The following is a 21,034-nucleotide window of genomic DNA, read 5'->3' as shown; positions in this document are numbered from 1 at the left end:
TTGAACTTTGCAGAAATGGAAATAAAGAAATTGGAAAATGAGGGTAGAAGACACACAAAGTGGAGTAAGATTTGAAAAAAAAAAGAAAAAAAAAAGATTTGAGAGCCCCAAATTAGTTAAAATTTCAGACAAAGACAATTTGTACCAAACTAACGACGCAATTATATTTTATAAACCGTTGGAATAGAGCGGGAATTTTTTTGTTTTCACCTTTTGATCTACGATGTATTCTAGCTTAACGATTTAGCTTCTCCTTTTTTTTTAGGAAAAAAAAATCTAGGAAAACAATCTCAAAATCTCTCTTTAATTAAGTCATGGATATGCTGCCAAAAAACACAATTAAGTCAAGGGTAAGATGCATTAATGATATAAGAATTCTCAACATTTTAAGATTGCTAACTATGATAGAGATTTGTGTTTATATTAGGATGCTAACAATGCTAGGGATTTGTGTTTATGTTATCAATTTAAATCCTCATACTGCATATTTATTAACGACATGAAAAAAAAAACTACAAACATTTTTATTTGACATCATTATGGATGATTAAAATGACATTAACCCTCTATCCCAAGTGTCATTCAATTTTATAAGTTGAAGAAAAAAACTTATGGGCCGACAACTTTAAGATAGGCCCAAGTCCAGTCCATAGAACACAGCGCTATTTTACAAACGCGAGGCTAATTTCGTCATTCACCATAAGGCGCTTGAATTTAGCGATTTTAGAATCTTTTGGTTCTAGGGTTTCATCATTGTCTTCCCTCCGCGCCCATAAGCTCGAAGCTGAGCTTTTTTTTTCTTCAGGGATTCCGAAAGCGGGAATAGGAACACCATCATCATCTGCATCCTCAGGTTTGATCTATCTCTCTCTATTGATCCATTAGATAGTGTATTTGCTCTTGTCTTTCGATTATTAGCATGAATCTTACTGCCTTCTTCTTTGATTTAACGATTCGAGTTCAAAATCCTGTGATTAGTGATTTCAGTCGCAAGATTCATCTATTTCGAAACGAGGGTTTTCTTCAACTATGAAATCTTGATCTTGCCGAGCTGATTAGAGTAGCTTAGTTGATGTTGATGAGCATTTTTTTAATGTAATTGTGCTCAAAACTAATCGATTGTTGTATTTGCAGGGAGATAAATATGAGTACTACAGCTCACAGGACTCCTAAATCAGGGAGGCAGTCTCTGCTTTTTCAAGATTTAGCTTCTCCTGTTTCAGCACGAAGAGGGAAATTCTCAAGCCCGGGCCAAGCAGCTGCTGTATCTGCACTATGGCGTGAGAATTTCGGAGGATCAGATCTTCCACCACCTCCAATGTATACTTTGGATGACCGGTCTGATTTCTCTCCTGAGTCAGGTATTGCTGACTACTCAGCGTCTCCAGATGCCAAATCTGACAAGAGAACGCCTTTCCAGAGTTCTGGGAAAAATATTGCAACTCCGGGTAAAGGAAAGTTGGAAGCAAGCCCATCTTTTTCTCTACTGAATGCACAACAGAGTGGGAGTCCGAGTTGGTGGTCGCAGTCAAAGGCAGGTAGTAGTAGTATGGAGCAGGATGATAAAGGAAAAGGATCTCCTGTAGAAGGTGTGGTTCAGCCTGGTGCATTGGTTACTCTTCCGCCGCCAAGGGAAGTTGCTAGGCCAGAGGTTCAGAGGCAGATCATACCGACTGGTAACCTTGATGAGGAAGAGTGGGTCACTGTCTACGGGTAAGGCCTTTTAAGCTTTATTGCTCTTTCCTTTGTTTATCTGTAGTTTTACTTTTCTGTTGCAAATGTTCTTGATTTGCCAATATTCTTGTGTCTCTGAAATTCGAGTTACATGGTTAGTAACTGGCACTTGGTAGTGTTATTAAGTGCCTCATCTTGTGTATGTCCCTCATGTTTTCGATCTTAGAGAAATGTTCCTAATAACTGCTGTGTTTACTTCTTCATTTGTCAACCATCACCGTTAATTGTGATTTTATTTTTGGGCATTGTGGATTCTGACTCTAGATAATAAATGTCTTATCTTGTATTTGTGTCCTATCTTTTTGATCTTAAGAACTGATCATGATAACTGCTCTCAGATTTTCTTCAGGTGATACAAATTTGGTACTACGGGAGTTTGAAAAGTGTGGTATGATCTTGAAACATGTTCCTGGTCCAAGCAATGCTAACTGGATGCACATCCTCTACCAGGTTACTCTTCTTCCCTTCAAACATGTTTGATGCATGTTGATAATCATTCATAGTTATTCTAGACGAGTCGTCATACATGATAATCTAATCAAATCTTCTTTATAAAGGAAACTATGGAACTGAACAGTGGTCGTGTATTTGATACAGAATCGGTCTGATGCACATAAAGCGCTGAACAAAGGTGGGATGATGATAAACGGAGTGGTAATAGTAGGAGTGAAGCCAGTAGACCCGATACAGAAGCAAGCGTTAAACGAGAGACTCAACAACCAAGGATTCACGCCTCTACCTCCACCATTATCCACCAGAGACACTGCTCGACCCTCATCTCGTCTTCAGTACTTGCAAAACGGTAGCGCTTTCTCCCCTCAAACCAGCGGTGGTGCTATGGCCTCCCCATCGAGGTCGATGGTCGCAAAGGTCTACGACTTGATGTTCGGTGTTTAAAGCTTCTTTGGTAGTCATTTCCCTAGTGGCTCATCTATACACAAGATTACTTGAAGTTTTTGAGAGCAGAGTGGGTAGGTAAATTTAGAGCGTGATCAAAATTCAAATTGTGAGAGGTGTTTTCCAAAAATTGTCTTTGTATTGACCGACAGCTAAAATTCAGTACAAATCTGATTAAGAAATATAAAAAAAAATCTTCTCTTCTAGCTGTTTTATTGTTGTTTGTATTTGAGCAGACTGAGGTCATTCCTCGTGCAGAACGAACACTGATTACATAGACCTCACCTGAGAAGCCTCACGGGAAGTGTTTTGAACTTCTCACTATAAAGCTAGCCACGTGTCTATCATGTTAAGCTTATAAATCCCGTCTGTGGCGTGGCGTGGCTCTCGTGTAAATTAATTACATATTACAAACTCACAATGGCGAAAGCAGCAGAGCAGAAACAAAAGTCGACCGTTGTGACTGAAGAAAAGAAGCTTGATATCCGCGACGTGGTGCACACAGCCACCACTTACGGCAGAAGACGCAATGACGTGGCAATGGTTGCGCTAAGAGCTATGTGCATGGCTGTATCGGTGGTTGCTGTGACATTAATGGTGACAGCACACGAGACTAGCATGACCACTCTCTACGGTTTCGAGTTTCAGCTCCACGCCGTTTGGTCTCTCTCAGATTCTCTAATGTAAGCCAAATTCAAATTTCATAGTAAATCATAAATGTAAGTGAACAAGTGTGACAATGTGACATATTTATTTGAATGCTTTAAACAGATATCTAGTGGTGGTTTCATCTGCGACGGTTCTTTACTCGTTGGTCCAACTTATCACAAGCGGAACAAGACTGATGAAAAGATCTCCCGTGATCCCGACAAGAACACAAGCATGGTTTTGCTTCATTGCAGATCAGATATTTGGATACGCGATGGTGAGTGGAGGATCCGCGGCTTTAGGAGTAACGAATATGAACAGAACAGGAATCAGACACATGCCTCTTCCAAACTTCTGCAAATCTCTTGGTTTCTTCTGTGACCATCTCGCATTCTCCGTCGTCTTCTCATTGTTCGCGTTTCTCCTCCTCGCCGCTTCTTCTGTTCTCGACGTTCTCCGTCTCTCACGCGACCGCTAGAAACAATAGTTACTGTTTTACCCTTTTGTAACTTTCCTTCCATCGTCTTGTCCGATGTTTTTTTTTCACCATTACAATAATTATTTATGTTATGTATTGATTTTTGGAATTGTTTTGTTTCAATCGATGTCAGCTAAAAACTTCGAATTCCAAAGTTGTTTTGAAATTATGTTGACCAAGTTCCTTTATAAACGACAAAGTAAATAATTCAAACTAATTTCCGCGTCCCGATTTAGAGAACGCCTTTTTTTCGCGGCTGGATTTAAACGTTTATGAGCTAAATGGGCCTATTGGGCTTTCTTTAAAAAGTCATTTTAAATTACCAAACTGTTTCTGTATTCTCTCTGTTTCTTCTATCCCATCCCTTCGCCTGAGAAATGAAGCTCTTCTATACGTTTTAATGGCGATCTCGACTCGCTTGGTTTATTGTAATTCACTTCTTCTAAGTTGAATTCTTCTTTCCTTCAATCGAACTACATCATGGCTTGTCGTTTCCCTCTGCATTCGTCACCACCTTCTCAATTCCTTTCACCGGAGAACCGTCAGAGATACCCTAGAAATTACCCTTCAATTTCATGCCAAACCAATTCAGCTACGAACGATGTTCATCATGATAGCGAAGAGAAAGAGAAATCCAAATCAACCCAAGTCAATCTTCTCGCAATACCCATCACTCTCACTGTAATCTCCGCTTCCCTGGCGCAACCGTCACTCGCAGCGGCGAAGGTATCAGAGAGAAAGAGAACTCAGAAGAAACCTCAGGAGGCTTTAACTCTTGAGCAGCTTAAAGCTTGGTCTAAAGACCTTCCTGTAGTTTCGAATCGTATACCTTACACTGACATTTTGAGCTTAAAAGCTGAAGGTAAGCTTAAGCATGTGATAAAGCCTCCTAATTTAACTTTGCGGCAAAAGGTAGAGCCTGTGTTAGTTGTTTTAGAGGATTCTAGAGTATTGAGGACTGTGTTGCCTTCTTTGGATGGTAATAAGAGGTTTTGGGAGCAGTGGGATGAGTTAGGGATTGATGTTGCCTGTGTTAATGCTTATACTCCTCCGGTTAAGAGGCCTCCTGTGCCGTCTCCTTATTTAGGGTTTTTGTGGAGAGTGCCTGCTTATATGTTAACATGGTTTAAGCCAAAGAAGGAGTCTAAACGTGCTGCTGAGTTGAAGAAAATGAGGGAGGGTTTCAAGAGGGAGAGGAAGGAGGAGCTTGAGAGGATGAAAGAGGAAAGAGAGATGATGGAAAAGAGTATGAAGGCGCAGAAGAAACAACAGGAGAGGAAGAAAAGGAAAGCTGTTAGGAAGAAGAAGTACGAGGAATCTTTGCGTGAGGCGAGGAGAAACTATCGAGATATGGCGGATATGTGGGCAAAATTAGCTCAGGATCCTAATGTGGCTACTGCTCTTGGATTGGTGTTCTTTTATATATTCTATCGTGTGGTGGTGCTTAACTATAGGAAGCAAAAGAAGGATTATGAAGACAGGTTGAAGATCGAGAAGGCAGAAGCAGATGAGAGGAAGAAAATGAGGGAGTTGGAGAGGGAGATGGAAGGTATTGAGGAAGAGGATGAGGAGGGTGAAGAAGGAACAGGTGAGAAAAATCCATACTTACAGATGGCAATGCAGTTCATGAAATCAGGCGCACGTGTGAGAAGAGCATCAAATAAGAGGCTACCTGAGTATCTGGAGAGGGGTGTGGATGTGAAATTTACAGATGTTGCTGGGCTTGGGAAGATTCGTCTTGAACTCGAGGAGATCGTTAAGTTTTTTACTCATGGAGAAATGTACCGTAGGAGAGGTGTTAAGATTCCAGGTTCGATGTTGCGACAAATTCTGTTTTTCCTTAAATCACCAAGTATTTGGTATAAACTTATATATCCTTTTGCTATTTGATCATCTCTTCAATATTGTGTTTTGCTTTAGGTGGTATTCTTTTATGTGGGCCTCCTGGGGTGGGAAAAACTCTACTGGCAAAAGCTGTAGCTGGCGAAGCAGGAGTGAATTTTTTCTCTATCTCTGCATCTCAGTTTGTGGAAATATATGTTGGTGTCGGTGCTTCTCGTGTCAGAGCATTGTATCAGGAAGCTAGAGAGAATGTGAGTCTTGTAACTTTGCTTACAAGTGTTGGTCGTGGAACTTAAATCTCACCTTCAGTTTCATTTATCAGATAGTAAAGAAATACCTCTGGGTTCATTTTCTGATGATTCTCATTGTATAATGAGGATTCAGTCTTTTTCCAGATGCTAATATAAAGGTGGTCTCTCTGCAGGCTCCATCTGTGGTCTTCATTGATGAATTAGATGCTGTTGGAAGGGAGCGTGGTTTAATAAAGGGTTCTGGAGGACAAGAAAGGGATGCCACTCTCAATCAGGTTCCAGATATTTTAGATTGCGTGTAATAGTCTTCTTCGTTTTTCTAAGGGTGAAACTTTTATTCGTTTTTTGTGTTTGGTACAGCTCCTTGTTTCTTTAGATGGTTTTGAAGGAAGGGGAGAGGTCATTACCATCGCTTCCACAAACAGACCAGATATTCTAGATCCTGCGCTTGTGAGGCCTGGAAGGTTTGACCGCAAAATATTTATCCCTAAACCTGGTCTTATTGGACGGATGGAAATTTTGCAGGTAATGACTTGGCGTATGTGTTTTTGTATTCTTAAACTTGTAAATTTGCAAAGTTCTTCCGCTATGTAGAGTTTTGTCCTTCGGTTCAAAGCTATATCTTTGTTTTGGTTTTGCTGTTTAGGTCCATGCTCGCAAGAAGCCAATGGCTGAAGATTTGGACTATATGGCAGTTGCTAGCATGACAGATGGCATGGTTGGAGCAGAACTTGCCAATATTGTTGAGATAGCAGCAATTAATATGATGCGTGATGGAAGAACAGAGGTGAGATCAATATTTTTAGTTCGAATTGTATCCGCTTTTGCTTTTGGATGGGTTTGGTTTCGAATGTTAGGATCGTATACCAATGGATTAAGCTCTTGGGCGTTGTGCTAGAGAAGCAGCTTAGGCTAATAATAAGTTGAAAAGTTTATTTTTAATACCAGCGAGTAAAAGACTGAGAAATTATATATTCTCTGTAACTCTAATGCAGTTAACAACAGATGATTTGCTTCAAGCTGCACAAATAGAAGAAAGAGGAATGTTAGATAGAAAAGACAGAAGCTCCGAGACATGGCGACAAGTAGCTATAAATGAAGCTGCTATGGCTGTTGTAGCAGTGAACTTTCCTGATATGAAGAATATAGAATTTGTAAGTTTCTAAAATCTTTTCCCTTCAAACCCCCCTTACTACATTGAAGCTTTAATTTTCTGTTATGCCGCACTGTGACATTTCGATGGCTTTGACCAGCTGACAATCAACCCTAGAGCTGGTAGAGAATTGGGTTATGTCCGGGTGAAGATGGATCATATCAAATTTAAGGAAGGGATGCTTAGGTTTGTGGCTTTAGTAATACAGCTTTACTTTCCTGTGGTTTCTTTACATTAATCCAAGTCCTTCTATGGTCTACTATATGCAGCCGACAATCCATCTTGGATCATATAACTGTTCAGTTAGCACCTCGAGCTGCAGATGAACTATGGTATGGTGAGGATCAGGTGAGAGATATGTTTCCCCTTAACCATGACACTGCATCAGAAACTTCATCTAGATATGATCTGTGATTTTACTTTTCTCCAGTAGTGTTTTTTGAGTTACCAATCTTTGCTAATGATTTGTTCCAGTTAAGCACGATATGGGCTGAAACATCGGATAACGCAAGGTCAGCTGCTCGATCATTGGTTCTCGGTGGTCTTTCTGATAAGCATCATGGCTTGAATAACTTCTGGGTAGCTGATCGAATTAACGTAAGGCCACAAGTTGTTGTAGTTGGTTCAATATTCAGAAACAAATATCATCTTTGAATACTTGGATTTTCAGGATATTGATACGGAGGCATTGCGGATATTGAACATGTGTTACGAGCGTGCTAAAGAGGTAAAAAAGACTTCTAAATCGACTAAAACTGTATTACAGCATTCTCCTTTTATATAGGCTCTCTTTAATATAATTAAACAAAATGCATGCACCAGATTCTTGGAAGGAACCGGACGCTCATGGACGAGGTGGTACAGAAACTGGTTCAAAAGAAAAGTCTTACGAAACAAGAATTCTTCACTCTTGTTGAGCTCTATGGCTCCATTAAACCAATGCCACCAAGCATCCTTGAACTCAGGAAAATCAAACGGATTGAGCTTGAAGAGACAGTGATGAAACTGGACATGACTACCGCGAAAAACAGTTCATAAGATGAAAGAGAGACACAGTTTGTGGCAAACAACAAACATCATTATCAAAACCAATTAGAGAGGCAATGAGATTGATCTTTTGTTTTACATTTCCTCTGTAATCTTAGTGTATGGTTAGATAATTCTTTGAGCTTCAATAAATAATTCCCATTCCTCATCCATATTGAAAGAATGGTCAACTTTTAATTGTTTGACATACTGTCACGAAAAAGTTATGTAAAGCATGGACCTAATTAATTTAGAAAGGAACTGAGAGACATTGAAAAATGGCACATGGTAAGGTATGATTTTGTGGATATATTTTAGGTGAAATAGCAAAGTTGATGAAAATCAAAATCAAGTAAAGAGTCCATAGGTTGGTCGATAAACACACAAAACTATTTGATTATATTACAAGGCAGATAACATTTGACTTGCAAGATTTGACAACTAAATGATATTTACGTATTACCAATTTTAATTCTTTTTATTAATTTTTTTACTTAACCTCCTTATTGGTCACCTTAATGGCTTAGTCTCTATTATTGATGCCCACCCACCCATCTCATTTTTATTTACATTTTTATCAAAGGGACTTCGAGAAGTAAGCACGAGATAATGATTCATATAGTTTTGTCATATTAAAATAATCTCTGTGAATAGTTTCAACACGATTCCATTGGGTTCTTTGTCTTTCTCATATTATTAGGTGCCAAAGGTTTATTAAATCTTATTATACAACGGTAGAAAACATAAATTGAATTCGTCAAAAGAAATTGACAAAAACAAAAAGAGGTCCACAACGGCAATATTTGACTCTTCTCCTCTTCTCTGGTTGCTCGTTTTCAGTTAAATTATATATTTAAACCAAAAATAAACACGTTCAAATACTAAATAATTAAAAATTTATATTTATAGTCGTGTTTAAGAAGACTAATAATAATATACAAATTTAAAATAAAAGAGATATTTGAAAATGGAACTTGAACTGTAATCCCACCTTTTATGAAAATCAAGTGCGTTTTTTACTTTTTTTTTTTTAGTTTGAATTATTCGTTTTATATTATCTTTTGGCCAATTGTGTCATTAGTTTGATAAAAACAAACGAATACAAGAATTTAGTATGAGTATAATATTCTACTATGGGTGGAACCCGTGACCCCAAAAAAAACCAAAACAAAACTACTTTATCCGTTATAGTTCTGTTGGTTGGAATAAGAGATTGAACTTTTTTATCCACTGTGTGATTCTACGTTGGTTGTAATAGCAGAGGAGCTAGTTCATTTTTTTGACAAACATTGAGTGATACGATACCAAAGAAAAGCCAAAATATTTTATAAGTAAATTAAATGACCGGACGGTGTACCTCGTTGGAATTAATTTTAGCGTGTTCTATAATGCATTCTCTCGTATAACTAATCACTACTATAATTTATGTTCCAACCTAAACTCTCACAGTTACCTAACTATAATAGTATAATTTTCTTGCTTATACATGCTTAGAGATAATAGTCTTTCAATCTTGTAAATTGGAAAGTAATTTTATACCAAACTTATGAACATTTTATTAGTTTTAGATTCGAACTCTTTCTTCACAATATTATAAAAATTTAAAATATCTATAACACGTGAGTCAGCATTGGAGAAGAGAACAGGGTCAATGACTGGTGAGAAAGAAACAAAGAATGACCATTGACTCTTTTAAGAATTTATACGTTAAGAAATGAGTAAAATAACATTTTGGTTTTGTTAATTCACATGTACGTACTACAAGAACATTGCGTGAGGATAGTTACAAATTTCCAAACTAACGATGATTGTATGATATATATTACACATATACATAGGTATATTTTACAATAATTGTTTACTATAGACACTAAAGCCCTTAGCCTATGTTACAACTTAGCCAAGTACTACGTATCGACCTATCCCATACGAAAAAAACAAATGGTATAATTATTATCTATGACAGCAATATAATTAACTAACGTAATTAGTGATTAATTAATCAGTTCCGTATGAGGAGAAAAGCTCCATAACTCCACGAAATTAAACTCTGAGATTTCTTCGTAAAAATCCATAACCGGAGGATACACCCAACAATCCAACGGCTCAGAGTAAGCCAGATCATCACGTGACGTCACGCTTCCGTCGTACCTCCCCTCTTCGATGTTAGGCAACTCCACGATCTCCTCCAGCCTCTCCTCCTCGGACGACTCTGACGGCCGCGGCGGTGCTTCCGAGGAAGTCTCTGTCTCTGTCTCTGACGTTTTTCCTTCGACCACCATGGCGGCTGCTTCAGCGGCGGCTGCCTGAATATCCTGCGGCGAAGAAGACACCGGACGAGGGAAGAGAGAAGCAAGCTCAGGGAAATTTATGACCGCGGAGGAGCCTTTGATGGTGAGAGCAGCGACGTCGTGAGCACGCGCCGCCATGTCAGCGGTGGCGAAAGTGCCGAGCCAGATACGAGTTTTCTTGCGAGGTTGTCTGATCTCAGAGACCCATTTGCCCCAGCTCCTCATCCGTACGCCTCTGTACACAGGATGCTTAGGAGATGAAGAAGAAGTTGAAGAAGAAGTGTCTCTTCGTCTCTTTCTTGTGTTCTTTTCAGACAAGTGGGTGCTGCTTGTAGTAGTAGTAGTTGCATCAGATTGGTCCGATGACGATGATGTTGGTGATGAAGAGCTGTTGAGTGACGACATTTTTTGTACTCTTTTGTTCTGAGAAAAAGAGAGAGAGAGAGAGATAACTTTTACTTCTTCGTCTTGTTTGTGTGGATGTGAGACATGTTGATATTTATAGACTGCACATCTCATATGAGCTTCAATTCCTAGGTTTTATTTTCTAATAAAAAAAAACACAACACGTTGTTTTCTGGTAAAAGCAAAAAAAAAAGATTTGTTTTCTGGTTTTAATTATTATAATCGTACATATAAAGCAAAAAAAAAAACAATTATAGTAATATTGTACCATTGGAGAATATTTTTCATATTATGGTCAAAACTTACAATCATACCAAATTAGACTCTTCAAACTATATAGAAATGTTGAACTTAAAAAAAAAACAGCTATATGGAAAATTAACAACAACAACAAAAAAACAATTATGAATATTTTTTTTTTGCGTTCAGTAATGATTTCAGATAATCATAGATGGTTCTTTTCTTTTCTTTTTTGTCAACAAGTAGACTATTTCTGATTTCAAAGGTTATATAATTGGGTGGAAGTGTGTCAAACTATCAAAGAAAATAAAAATACAAAATTTGACTAATGCAACCAGACGCTCCATTTTAAGTGATATTTAGCCTACCCGTCTTTCAATTACCATGAAGCTCAAAACAATAGTGATATTTTAGCTACTACTATTACTTATATAAATTTGTATTTTTTTCATTTATATTACGATTCATGCCAAATTCCCAATAAAGAATAAACACAAAAGATTCATAGAAAAGACAAAGTTTTTTAAAATAAAAGATTCACCAGAAGAGATCTTTTCTAACTTTCTAATTATATAAAATCTCAAAGTGTTCCATTCGTTTCCCTATTCGAGAGAGACGTTCGAGAGTCTTAAGTTACTTTGCATGTCACTATCAATCTGCCCGTTGAGGCATTTTATTTTATTTTATTTTTATAAACACAAATCGGAACCACAAAATCTTGTAAATTGGATTTAAATTTTGAGGATGTCATTCATCATTTTCCCGTTGCCACTTTCTGAAAGTGAAAGACAATAAAAGTAACTTTCACCACATTTTTTAATCCTTTTGCTATCTTTACCGTTGGTAAAAGTAATCATAAAAAAAGAAGCACTCTTATCAAACTTCATGTCAAAAATAAAATCAAATAACAAGCACATAATTTTGTATCCCATTAATCCAAACTCTTTAGATTACCTAATTAAAGAAATTAATAGTTTTTTTTTATATATATATCTGAATTCAGATTAATCAACAGTTTTTTTTCTTTCTTATCGTAAGAAAATATATATCTACAAATGCAAAACTATTGATGAATGAATTGAATCTATCCTAAGCTTTAATAAGTAACACGCTAATTTAAATGAACAAAAGAGCATAACAGGCAATGCTGAAAATATGGAACAAGTCTAACGTGTGAGAAAAATTAGCTTACTGCAGCAACTTAGATTAGATCACCCTTATTTTATTACATAATAAATCCAACAATTTGGAGATATTGTAAAAACTAAACCGGACATCACGAGGAATCAAACAAACTTATCTCTCTAGTTATCGTTTTTTCCCATCTAACAATTTTTTCTTACTAATAAATAAAAAGTGGACTTGACTTGACCACTAATGCTCATATGCTCGCTCATATGCTTCAGTAGAGTATACTACTACAAGAAGAAGAACCAAGGACTCTTTTTCCCCCTCAGTTTTATTTCCTTTCTTGTCTTACTTTCGATACATAGACACAGGTCTCTTCAGATATATAGCAAAGGAACAAAAGAAGCACATCTAGTAACAAACATGTGAAACAAAAGCAACTCTACAAACTACCATGTTCATGCCAAGAACAATGGACTCCAAAGAAGAGCAAAACAAAGACAAACGAGGACACAGAAAAAATAAATAAGCAAAAAGCTTACCATATGCTTTTCCTTCACTTTTTTCTAGATGAATTTAAAGCTCATCATCTCCATTTTCTATTTGAAGTCCTTTACAGCTCTCATAAATTAACGTTTTAGCTTCCTCCCCCTTTTAAGCAATCATCAAGATACTCTCTTTGTGTCGCGAGCTGATGCAATATGATCCTGCACCACATGAACGTACACATGTTGTTGCTCCATCAGTGTAAGTAAATCAATCAACGTTTAAAAAAACCTATGTAGGTGGTTGTGAAGAAGACTACAAGCTAGCTATTACGGGTGAGACTGATATTTGTACGTGTACAAATTGACCAAACTTTACAATCAAAGATAAGAGCAAGATTGCAAAACTTACAGAAATGAAATCGAATGCTCTTGTATCTTCTTTCTTCGAACCATTCATTGTTGAGGTTGGAGCCTGATTAGCAAAATTTGGCTGGAATATATCAGGGAGTGCTGACTGATTCCCTCCGCTAGTACCCATAGACAGAACATTCCCGCTACCCTGAGCGTTCAGGTTGCCAAACTGCTGGAAGTTGGACATATTACCAAGGTACTGCTGCTGTTGAGCTAACAAGCTTGCCATGGCAGCGTAATTCATAGGCTGGGTAGCAAAAGCTGGATTCATCATCATCCCTGGAGGAAAATTGAAGGGCATAACACCCCCAGGAAGCATTGAGTTTTGAACAAACCCAGGGTTTTGTGAACCAAGAATGCCTCCAACAGGATTATCTGGTACTTGGTGGCTGGTAGTGCTCGGCATTGCAAATAAACTCTCTGGAAGGGTGCTTGAAGACGAGCCTTTCTGATTTGAATTGTTTTCATCAATGGAAAAACTTGCCATCAAATCATTTATGTTTTTTGATTCTTTTGGCTCTGCTTCAAGATTTGCAGTCGACCCAAACATATCAAATAGCTCAGGCACATGATTACCACCAGCAGCAGCGGACTTTTCCCCGACAGTCATTCCAGAGAACAGGTCATCAGCACTTTCTTTTTCTTCATTCGGATGAAATGATACATCTGCAAAGGGGTCATCATCATTTTTCTTCTCGCTGCTACTCAGTCCAGTGTCAGTGCTATCCCCAAACCAATCATCATCCATCAACGGAGCTGCTGTTGTCACTGTACTGCCAGTATTTATAATATGTGGCTGGTTTAAAGTATCTTCTGTTGTATAATCTGAATCGCCAGTATCGATCAAGTCAGGTAAATCAACAGCAGCCTCTCGCTTCACAGTATTATCTGAGCTGCTCATCAACCCACTTGGCTGTGCACCATTTAGAACGCTCAGCACCTACACAACGCCAGTATCTTGAGTTAACCATCAAATTAGTATAATGCCAAAAGTAGAGTTTTGTGAATACTTACGACAAGCAGAATCTTACCTTGTTGGCCTTTTCGCGAAGGGAAGATTGCGGAGACTCTGAGCATCGCTGAATGGCATCCAAGTTTTCACCAAAATAAGTATGTATAATTGAAAAATTATCATCTTCCTTCTTCCTCAAAATGGCTTCAAGGACACATAGAGCTTTCATCCGAACCTGCCAAACAAAAATCACAGTTTCGTTTAAAGAACATAAGTGGGAAGATTTTTTTATGCTAAAGAAGAAACAAGCCAGGAAAAGACATACAAATGATAAAATCAAGAAAAAAGGTACATTCACATCACACAGTTTCACAAGGAGGTGAGTTTATCATCAACATACTTGCCACATTGGAGACTGGAGCTTCCCCTCAAGAGCAATGCTTAAAGCAACAACATCCATTTTTGCAGCCTCTAAAATGAAAACATGAAGTGCATCACGAGTTGGCTGGAGGCGTACACCGCCGGATGTAACAATGGTTTCCAGCAGCTTCTCCTCACGAGTTTTGCTCTCAACACGTACTGAAGCAGAACTCTCACTCGCCTCTCCGGAACCGTGGCCCCAAGATCCACCAGCCGTGTTCTTACCGGAGTTACCATCCCTCCCCAGCTTAACCGGATCATATCTACTGAAGTTCTCATTTTCCATAGTTAATGATCTATGGAGATTTGGACCTCTGTAGCTGCTGCTTCCATTCTCATTCTTCTTTGGCAAATGGCCTTGAGCAAAATTACTGATTCCTTGCTTTATAGAGGCACTTCCAATACCCACCACCTCACTCAGGAACGATTTATTATCATTAGAGGGCACCTGAAAGTTAGTATTCCCAAATCCTTCAATGCGTCTGTTGATGCTTTCAGGAGCAGCTGGCTTACTACCATTCTCCTCCGAAAAAATAGCAGAAATTGTTTCATGAGCAGTTTCCCGTACAGCCTTATTAAGTGCATCACCTTTTAAAGGATCTGGATGACCCTTGTAATGGAATAGATTACGCACTGCAACCGAGTTCCTTTGCATTTCTCGTCTAAACTCTGATCCAGACTTTCCCACAGCATATTTTATCAACCTAAGAGCCTATGTACACAAAATTACAATAACCAGAATCAGCATTAACAAGTTCCAAGAGAGATTTTAACCAGAATTAGATCGGTTACTTATCAATTCTACGTTTCCCTAGGAAGTATATGCTCATTTCAACTTTACACACAAGAGCTCTCTCACTCTGATCCATTCTCAAAAACAGACATCAACCAGTAAACTAAACCAATCCTCACATGCAACATTTTACAATTGAAATAGAAATTTACCTTCTGCTTAACGATGGGGCTTTTGTTATCAAGACGTTTCAAAATGAACTCAGAAAACTCCTTGACGATACTGACATGAGAAGAACGAAGAAGGTCACAGATCTCTTCCAATTTATACACAGGCGCTACTTTGTCCTCATCAGACGTAACCGCATCTACCATCCGCGACCTCCAATACGATTCCACAGCTCTCCTACTCGTATCCATGACGAATTCGGCAACAACAACAACAACAACAAAAACCCTAATTCCCCAAAAACGCAACACCAACAACGAAACAACCCTTCGACCTCGCCCGTTCAAAAATCGCAAAAAGACAACAACTTTATTGAAACCCGATCCTCAAAACTATCATATCAGTTTAAAAACCCGATCTTTTAAGCTCCAACTCACTAAAAGATCACGATCGGGATCCCAATTTCCCCCCTACAAACCAATTAACGCAGAGGTAAATTAGAAACCTTGATACGAGATAACCATTAGGTCATCAGAATCAAATCAATATTAACGGAGAGATCAGAGAAATTGAGGAAAAAAAGAACTCACCGGTTCGTAGAGGTGACAGAGAAGGAAGGAAGCAGGTGGTCAATAAAGAAGAATGGCTCTTTGTTCTTCTCTGTTCTTTTCCTTAATTCCCAAATTTCCAATTTTTTTTTTTTAATTTCTCTTTTTTCCACAAATTCACATGAAAACTTTATTTATTTTTCTCCGTCACACTCACATGAAAAATCAATTAAATTGGTATATTCAATTCTAAAGACAAATACAACAAAAGTCAAAACAGGGGACAAAACAGAGTAAAAACTAATTGATGAAAAAGCTTGGGACTTTGTCACTTAAGCTATCGTCATCAGTCTCTATTTCTTCTTCTTCTTCTTCTTCAGCCTCCTGGTTTCTGAAGAGAGTTTTGAAGTAAGGTAATATCTTTGGAAGCACATGTATATCCGCCATGTTTATACTCATCATATCAAAGGCAATGCATGTATTGTGCATATGTGACTCGTCGATCACCGGAATCTTCGGGTATCTCTGGCTAAAATGAGTCAGCACGGTTCGGTATACACCTGCTGAAGATCCGACGTCGATTGCTTCTTTCGTTGTGCTATGATTTTTAGCTACAGCTTCTTCTATCAACGCATCCTCAAACGTTGCCTGTTATATAAGAAAAGATGGTAAATTATGAGAATTTGAAAGATGTAGGTGTTTTAGACAATTTTGCTTATATAGGAGAACTCACAAACCTCATGAATAAGAACTGTTGCTCCTTTTGAAGCTTCAACCATTTCAGGACAAGGCCTTGTGTCTCCTGAGTAAACCATTTTCCACCCCGGGATCTCATCTCCAGTGATGTTTTTTCTTTCTGCTGCTTTTACAACAACCCCAAAGGCTTGGGGGCAATGCACTACAGGAAAGCTAATCAACTCCTCCAAACCCATTTCGCCTAGGACCTTTTTTAGTTTCTTCATGAATGGTAAAGCTGAAGAATTGTCAGTGAGTGGGCTACTCGGTCTTTTATATATACTTTGCATTGGACTTCCTTTACTGAACAAAGAACGCTCTGCATTGCCACTACTGGTAATTTTCTCAGGGCGGGTGGCTTCTTGAGAAGCCCAAGAAGTTGTTGTGGTGTTCCTGCAATCAAGAAACTCCATATTTAAATCCTCAAGTCTTTGATATGCGTCGAGAAAATTCTTTAGCGGTCTCGGTCCAACCACAATTGCTGGCTCATGAGCTACTCCTTTCAGAAGCTCACGTCTACGAGCAAGGATTCTTGCAAGACCCGTATGGTGATCAGCATGGATGTGAGAGATCCATATACATCTCAAGTTTCTCACTGCTTCATCAGCTCCTTCTAAACCATATCTTCGTTTAAGCTGGCCTAAGGTACCTTCTCCACAATCCAAGAGCATACTGCCACTAGAGAATAGGTCGATGTAAATTGCGGTGACATTTCGGTATTTTGAGGGTTGGGACGAACCAGTGCCCAAAAGAACTATCTCCATGTCATCTCGTCTAATGTTTTCAAGACAGCTTGGAACAGTGCTTTCACCCAGCCATGGCTCTTCGATCATCATCTTGTTGTGTAGCCCATTCCATAACCGCTTGATTTCTTCGGTCTTACTGCTGATCTCAGGAATTTCTGAAAGAAGCTCATCCATCACTCGTAAGGATGTCAATCGACTAGGGATACAAGATCTGTCTACCCCAAGATTACCATGTGGACGTAAAGTGAACTGCCCAAAATATAACAATGAGAGAGACTTAAGAGCTAAAGGAAGCAAGTTTCATAAGGAGGAAACAATGCACGGAAGCAACACTCAATACCTTGAGGAGATTTTCAGCGGAAATGCTCTCTCCAATTTTTGAATCGAAGCACTGACAAGAGAAGAAAAGAACAAAGCTTGACTATATGAACACAGCCAGATTCAACTCTACAAGAAAATATCACAAAAGTATTTGTAACCTTGCTCAACGAAGTGGAATTGATCGAGCTATTAACATGTTGAGAAGACCAAATTCCAGGAGCCGGAAAGAACTGTGGGCATAAATAGTTAAGTCTGGCTGTTATTCTAGAACTAGCTCTCAGAATTGGAAACTCCATATTCTTCCTGGACAAACACCAAAACTAAATATAAGACAAATGAATGCAACAGTTTTTCATAAAAAGAACATGGTTGAGAAGACTCACCTTTCATGTCCAGCAAGAATGTGCTGGGCAGATTGGAATCTCTTCATCCAGATTTGGTAAGCAGAACTATTTGTTACAGAAGCTGGACTTAGATGAATAATACAATTAACAAGTTTAGCTCCATCTGTTGAGTTGTCAGGACATGAATAATAACTCTTCATAGAGGGATTAGAAAGCAGTTCCTCTGCATGTGACTCTGTAGGACAGTCCACAAGCAGAACAACAGGACCAGGAACTGAAGGTCCCATCACATCACTCGGATGAACCTATAAACAAGACTGAACAGTGTTAGCCTGCTAGAAGAGAAACTGATACTGAGTTATGGATAATCCAAATAATTGCACTTTTTGAGACATACCGTAATATCTTTAAAATCTGACTTCACTGATTGTCCAGACTGAAGATAACTGTATTTTGGACCAGCTCTCAGTCCAAGAGCCATAGCCTTCTTTGGGTCAAACTTTCCATTGATTTCAGGTAATTCACATACATATATAACTGAAGTTTCACCAGTTTTGCTGCCGGATTCCTCTAAGCGACTCGGTTCTAATAGAATGGCGGAGATTTTCACAACTTCATCATCCACAAGAACATAATGATCCATGGGTGGTTTACTTGAGCCAATCTGAGGCGTGGAGTCAGATGTATTCAACGATGGACCAAAACTTCTTGTATGAACCATCGCAGCACGAGGGATAAATGACCTCATAGCATCAACCAAATACTTGAGATCCGAAGGACCCCATACGTTTACCTTTAGTAACAAAAGAGATTGTAAAAAAGTTCAGCAAATTCCATTCGAATATTAGTTGTCAAAATGGTAAGCACAAACTCAGGAAAAGCAAACAGGAAACATACAAAGAGATCATAGGAGAAGAACACTCACGGATAGTCCTTCTTCACCAATACCAGCTAGAGTCAGTAGAAGACCTAACACGCATTTAAAATAAGAACACTTTATCACTGTCTAATGATGTAGCAGCAAACACACTGAAGCTGATGCCTAATATAAAAAAAAAAAAAACCTGGAAGCCCCCCTGCTGTCTCTGAGCACACACGAGACAAAAATATATGATCTACCTGAAAAGAGTAGAGCAAATCATGACATTTCAAACTCGCCTCATCACACAAAGAAAAGAGACCAAGTATAGTCATTGATACCTTTGATAACTTAATCTTATGTTCTGTACAGAAACGTTGCAACCCCTGCAATTAACCAATTAAGACTAGAGCCACTAATAAAAACCCTATACACTAAAGCAATTGCAGATTAAAAAGTAACCTCTCCAGCATTAAAGATGAATCTTTGCTTATCAAAGAAGAGTAATACAGAAGGCGATGTATCCTGTGTATCCATTCCCGTCCCAAGAATCTAACAATGCAGAAGAATTAAGCATCATCTTTTACAGTGTTAAGATTGGTAAAATTGAAAAATTGGAGTGGAGTGGATAGAAATTGGAAACCTGAACATATGCAATGGTGTTGGTAGGGTTAAGGGTTCGAGTGTTCCTCTTGAGATTCTTCTTAGGCTTATCGATCTTATCCAAACCCGCAGCTCTTCTCTTATTAAACTCGAAAGAATCAGAAGAAGAAGGAGGATTAAAGCTAGTAGCTTTATCTCTCTCCATCGGAGACCTACCTTTTCTGTTCTGCTCCTCGAAACTAGTCCACTTGCGTCTTGGAGGAGGAGGAGGACGACGACGGCTGGGAGGAGGAGAAGAGGAAGCGAAGATTGGGTAGAGAGAAAAGGGTCTATGAAAGAGCGAGAAAGAAGAAGACTTGAGAGGAGAGAATCCGAAAAGGCCTCCTGGGTTTTGATGAGCCATTGAACTTAAGATTTTCATAGTCAGACAAAAGCTCAAAAGTCCTTCCTTTTTTTCCCAGTGTTTTTTTTCTCTCGCTACACTCACTCTCACAGATGAGAGTCAGAGTGCTCTCCTCTCAGATGAAAAAGAAGTGAAAGGGATTTATCACACACAGACAGTATAATACTGGATAATAAATCATACTTACACACATGCAAACTGTAATTTATTGTAGTTAATAAAACAAAATTCTATCTTTTAATTGTTGATGATATGGTTGTGTTAGCCATATCACACAAACAAGAAGTGAAAGGCTGAAGCGGCCAAGCCAACTCTCTTATTAGTATGATATTGTCTGTTTTGGACTCAGATAATCTAGCCCGTACGGATTTTTTATTGGGCTCTTCCCAAAATATCTCATACTAATTCTAATTAGAATTAGTATTGATTTATATATTATAAACTTATTTTCTAATTTTCAGATGTGGGATACTGTTTGTATCGGAACATGTTGTTAATAAAAGGGATGAGTTTTTCCATCGTTATGGGGTCCAAGAATACGTGGTCCACTCCGGCTTCATGGAACGCCGTAAACTGCTCTTCGGACGACGTCACGCCCACCTTCAACGACGTACATCCATTGTCTTTTAACTCCTTAGCCTTGCCGAAAAATAATACAAACAATGAGAAGAGGAATTTTTTTTTTAAATGGAAGCTGTTACGCTATATATTAAGCGATGATGGATCCGATACATTATACCTTAGTCAGGACGATAAGGTCATAAGAAAACAGCACCCGGACGTCTGTCAAAGTGAAAAAACATATACAGTAAAACCTCTATAAAGTAATAATGTTGGGACCAAGATATTTTCTTAATTTATAGTGATATTAATTTATCTATAAATTAATAATTATTATTTTATAGTGTAAATTAATAATTATTAATTTATAGGTATATTTTTAATTTTTTGATTTTTTAAAAAATTAGACAATTTTTGCAAAATAATATTAGAATTTTGGATGTTGTAAATTTTATGGTATTGGAATTGAATTTGAAATAATTAAAAAATATTATTGACAATGAATTACAAATATTATAGACAAATTCACTTATACACATGAGATAAATTTTCAAATTTATAAATAAGAATATCAATTATCGTATTTTAATAATCTATCAAACTATCAAAATGTAAATGATGCATATTTAGAAATTAAAAACTTTAAAAA

General features: G+C 38.0%; 5 protein-coding genes and 1 pseudogene across 7 annotated transcripts; 3 read left to right on the top strand and 3 right to left on the bottom strand.

Annotated features, from left to right (window-relative positions):
* Nucleotides 1-683: 683 nt before the first annotated feature.
* On the top strand, nucleotides 684-2,837 carry LOC104781202 (nuclear pore complex protein NUP35-like). The gene is made up of 4 exons (XM_010505808.3): nucleotides 684-853; nucleotides 1,135-1,713; nucleotides 2,073-2,184; nucleotides 2,332-2,837. Exons 2-4 carry the CDS (start codon nucleotides 1,145-1,147, stop codon nucleotides 2,629-2,631), a joined length of 981 nt encoding a protein of 326 aa, XP_010504110.1. The 5' UTR covers nucleotides 684-853; nucleotides 1,135-1,144; the 3' UTR covers nucleotides 2,632-2,837.
* Nucleotides 2,838-2,935: 98 nt separating this feature from the next.
* LOC104781188 (CASP-like protein 3A1) lies at nucleotides 2,936-3,923 on the top strand. The gene is made up of 2 exons (XM_010505791.3): nucleotides 2,936-3,314; nucleotides 3,403-3,923. The coding sequence occupies exons 1-2, from the start codon at nucleotides 3,052-3,054 to the stop codon at nucleotides 3,755-3,757; spliced, it is 618 nt and encodes a 205-aa protein (XP_010504093.2). The 5' UTR covers nucleotides 2,936-3,051; the 3' UTR covers nucleotides 3,758-3,923.
* A 126-nt stretch (nucleotides 3,924-4,049) lies between these two features.
* Nucleotides 4,050-8,202, top strand: LOC104781179 (putative inactive ATP-dependent zinc metalloprotease FTSHI 2, chloroplastic). Its single transcript, XM_010505782.3, has 11 exons — nucleotides 4,050-5,567; nucleotides 5,678-5,850; nucleotides 6,024-6,125; nucleotides 6,211-6,375; nucleotides 6,497-6,637; nucleotides 6,846-7,004; nucleotides 7,104-7,189; nucleotides 7,273-7,351; nucleotides 7,478-7,600; nucleotides 7,674-7,730; nucleotides 7,826-8,202. The coding sequence occupies exons 1-11, from the start codon at nucleotides 4,238-4,240 to the stop codon at nucleotides 8,039-8,041; spliced, it is 2,631 nt and encodes an 876-aa protein (XP_010504084.2). The 5' UTR covers nucleotides 4,050-4,237; the 3' UTR covers nucleotides 8,042-8,202.
* A 1,617-nt stretch (nucleotides 8,203-9,819) lies between these two features.
* LOC104781169 (ethylene-responsive transcription factor ERF036 pseudogene) lies at nucleotides 9,820-10,845 on the bottom strand (annotated as a pseudogene). The gene has a single exon (XR_015594672.1). The product of XR_015594672.1 is annotated as an ethylene-responsive transcription factor ERF036 pseudogene (transcript).
* A 1,545-nt stretch (nucleotides 10,846-12,390) lies between these two features.
* On the bottom strand, nucleotides 12,391-16,064 carry LOC104781161 (protein MODIFIED TRANSPORT TO THE VACUOLE 1). Its single transcript, XM_087507339.1, has 6 exons — nucleotides 15,856-16,064; nucleotides 15,310-15,735; nucleotides 14,345-15,076; nucleotides 14,024-14,179; nucleotides 12,991-13,932; nucleotides 12,391-12,800 (listed from the first exon to the last, which is right to left on the bottom strand). The coding sequence occupies exons 2-6, from the start codon at nucleotides 15,514-15,516 to the stop codon at nucleotides 12,759-12,761; spliced, it is 2,079 nt and encodes a 692-aa protein (XP_087363465.1). The 5' UTR covers nucleotides 15,517-15,735; nucleotides 15,856-16,064; the 3' UTR covers nucleotides 12,391-12,758.
* LOC104781150 (tRNAse Z TRZ4, mitochondrial) lies at nucleotides 16,032-20,111 on the bottom strand. 2 transcript variants are annotated; one of them, XM_010505751.3, is made up of 11 exons: nucleotides 19,462-20,111; nucleotides 19,281-19,370; nucleotides 19,160-19,204; nucleotides 19,024-19,078; nucleotides 18,885-18,928; nucleotides 18,357-18,752; nucleotides 17,999-18,264; nucleotides 17,774-17,918; nucleotides 17,635-17,685; nucleotides 16,551-17,543; nucleotides 16,032-16,461 (listed from the first exon to the last, which is right to left on the bottom strand). In XM_010505751.3, exons 1-11 carry the CDS (start codon nucleotides 19,840-19,842, stop codon nucleotides 16,114-16,116), a joined length of 2,814 nt encoding a protein of 937 aa, XP_010504053.1. In that variant the 5' UTR covers nucleotides 19,843-20,111; the 3' UTR covers nucleotides 16,032-16,113. The 2 variants fall into 2 exon arrangements, with proteins under 2 accessions (XP_010504053.1, XP_087363458.1); XM_087507332.1 differs by having other exon boundaries at nucleotides 18,857-18,928; nucleotides 19,462-19,972.
* Between the last annotated feature and the right edge of the window lie 923 nt (nucleotides 20,112-21,034).

The sequence above is a fragment of the Camelina sativa genome, chromosome 1 (assembly GCF_030686135.1).
Source record: "Camelina sativa cultivar CO46 ecotype springtype chromosome 1, ASM3068613v1".
Classification (NCBI taxonomy): domain Eukaryota; kingdom Viridiplantae; phylum Streptophyta; class Magnoliopsida; order Brassicales; family Brassicaceae; genus Camelina; species Camelina sativa.
The sequence above is the reverse complement of the archived record's forward strand: the minus strand, read 5'-3'. Positions and strand labels throughout refer to the sequence as shown.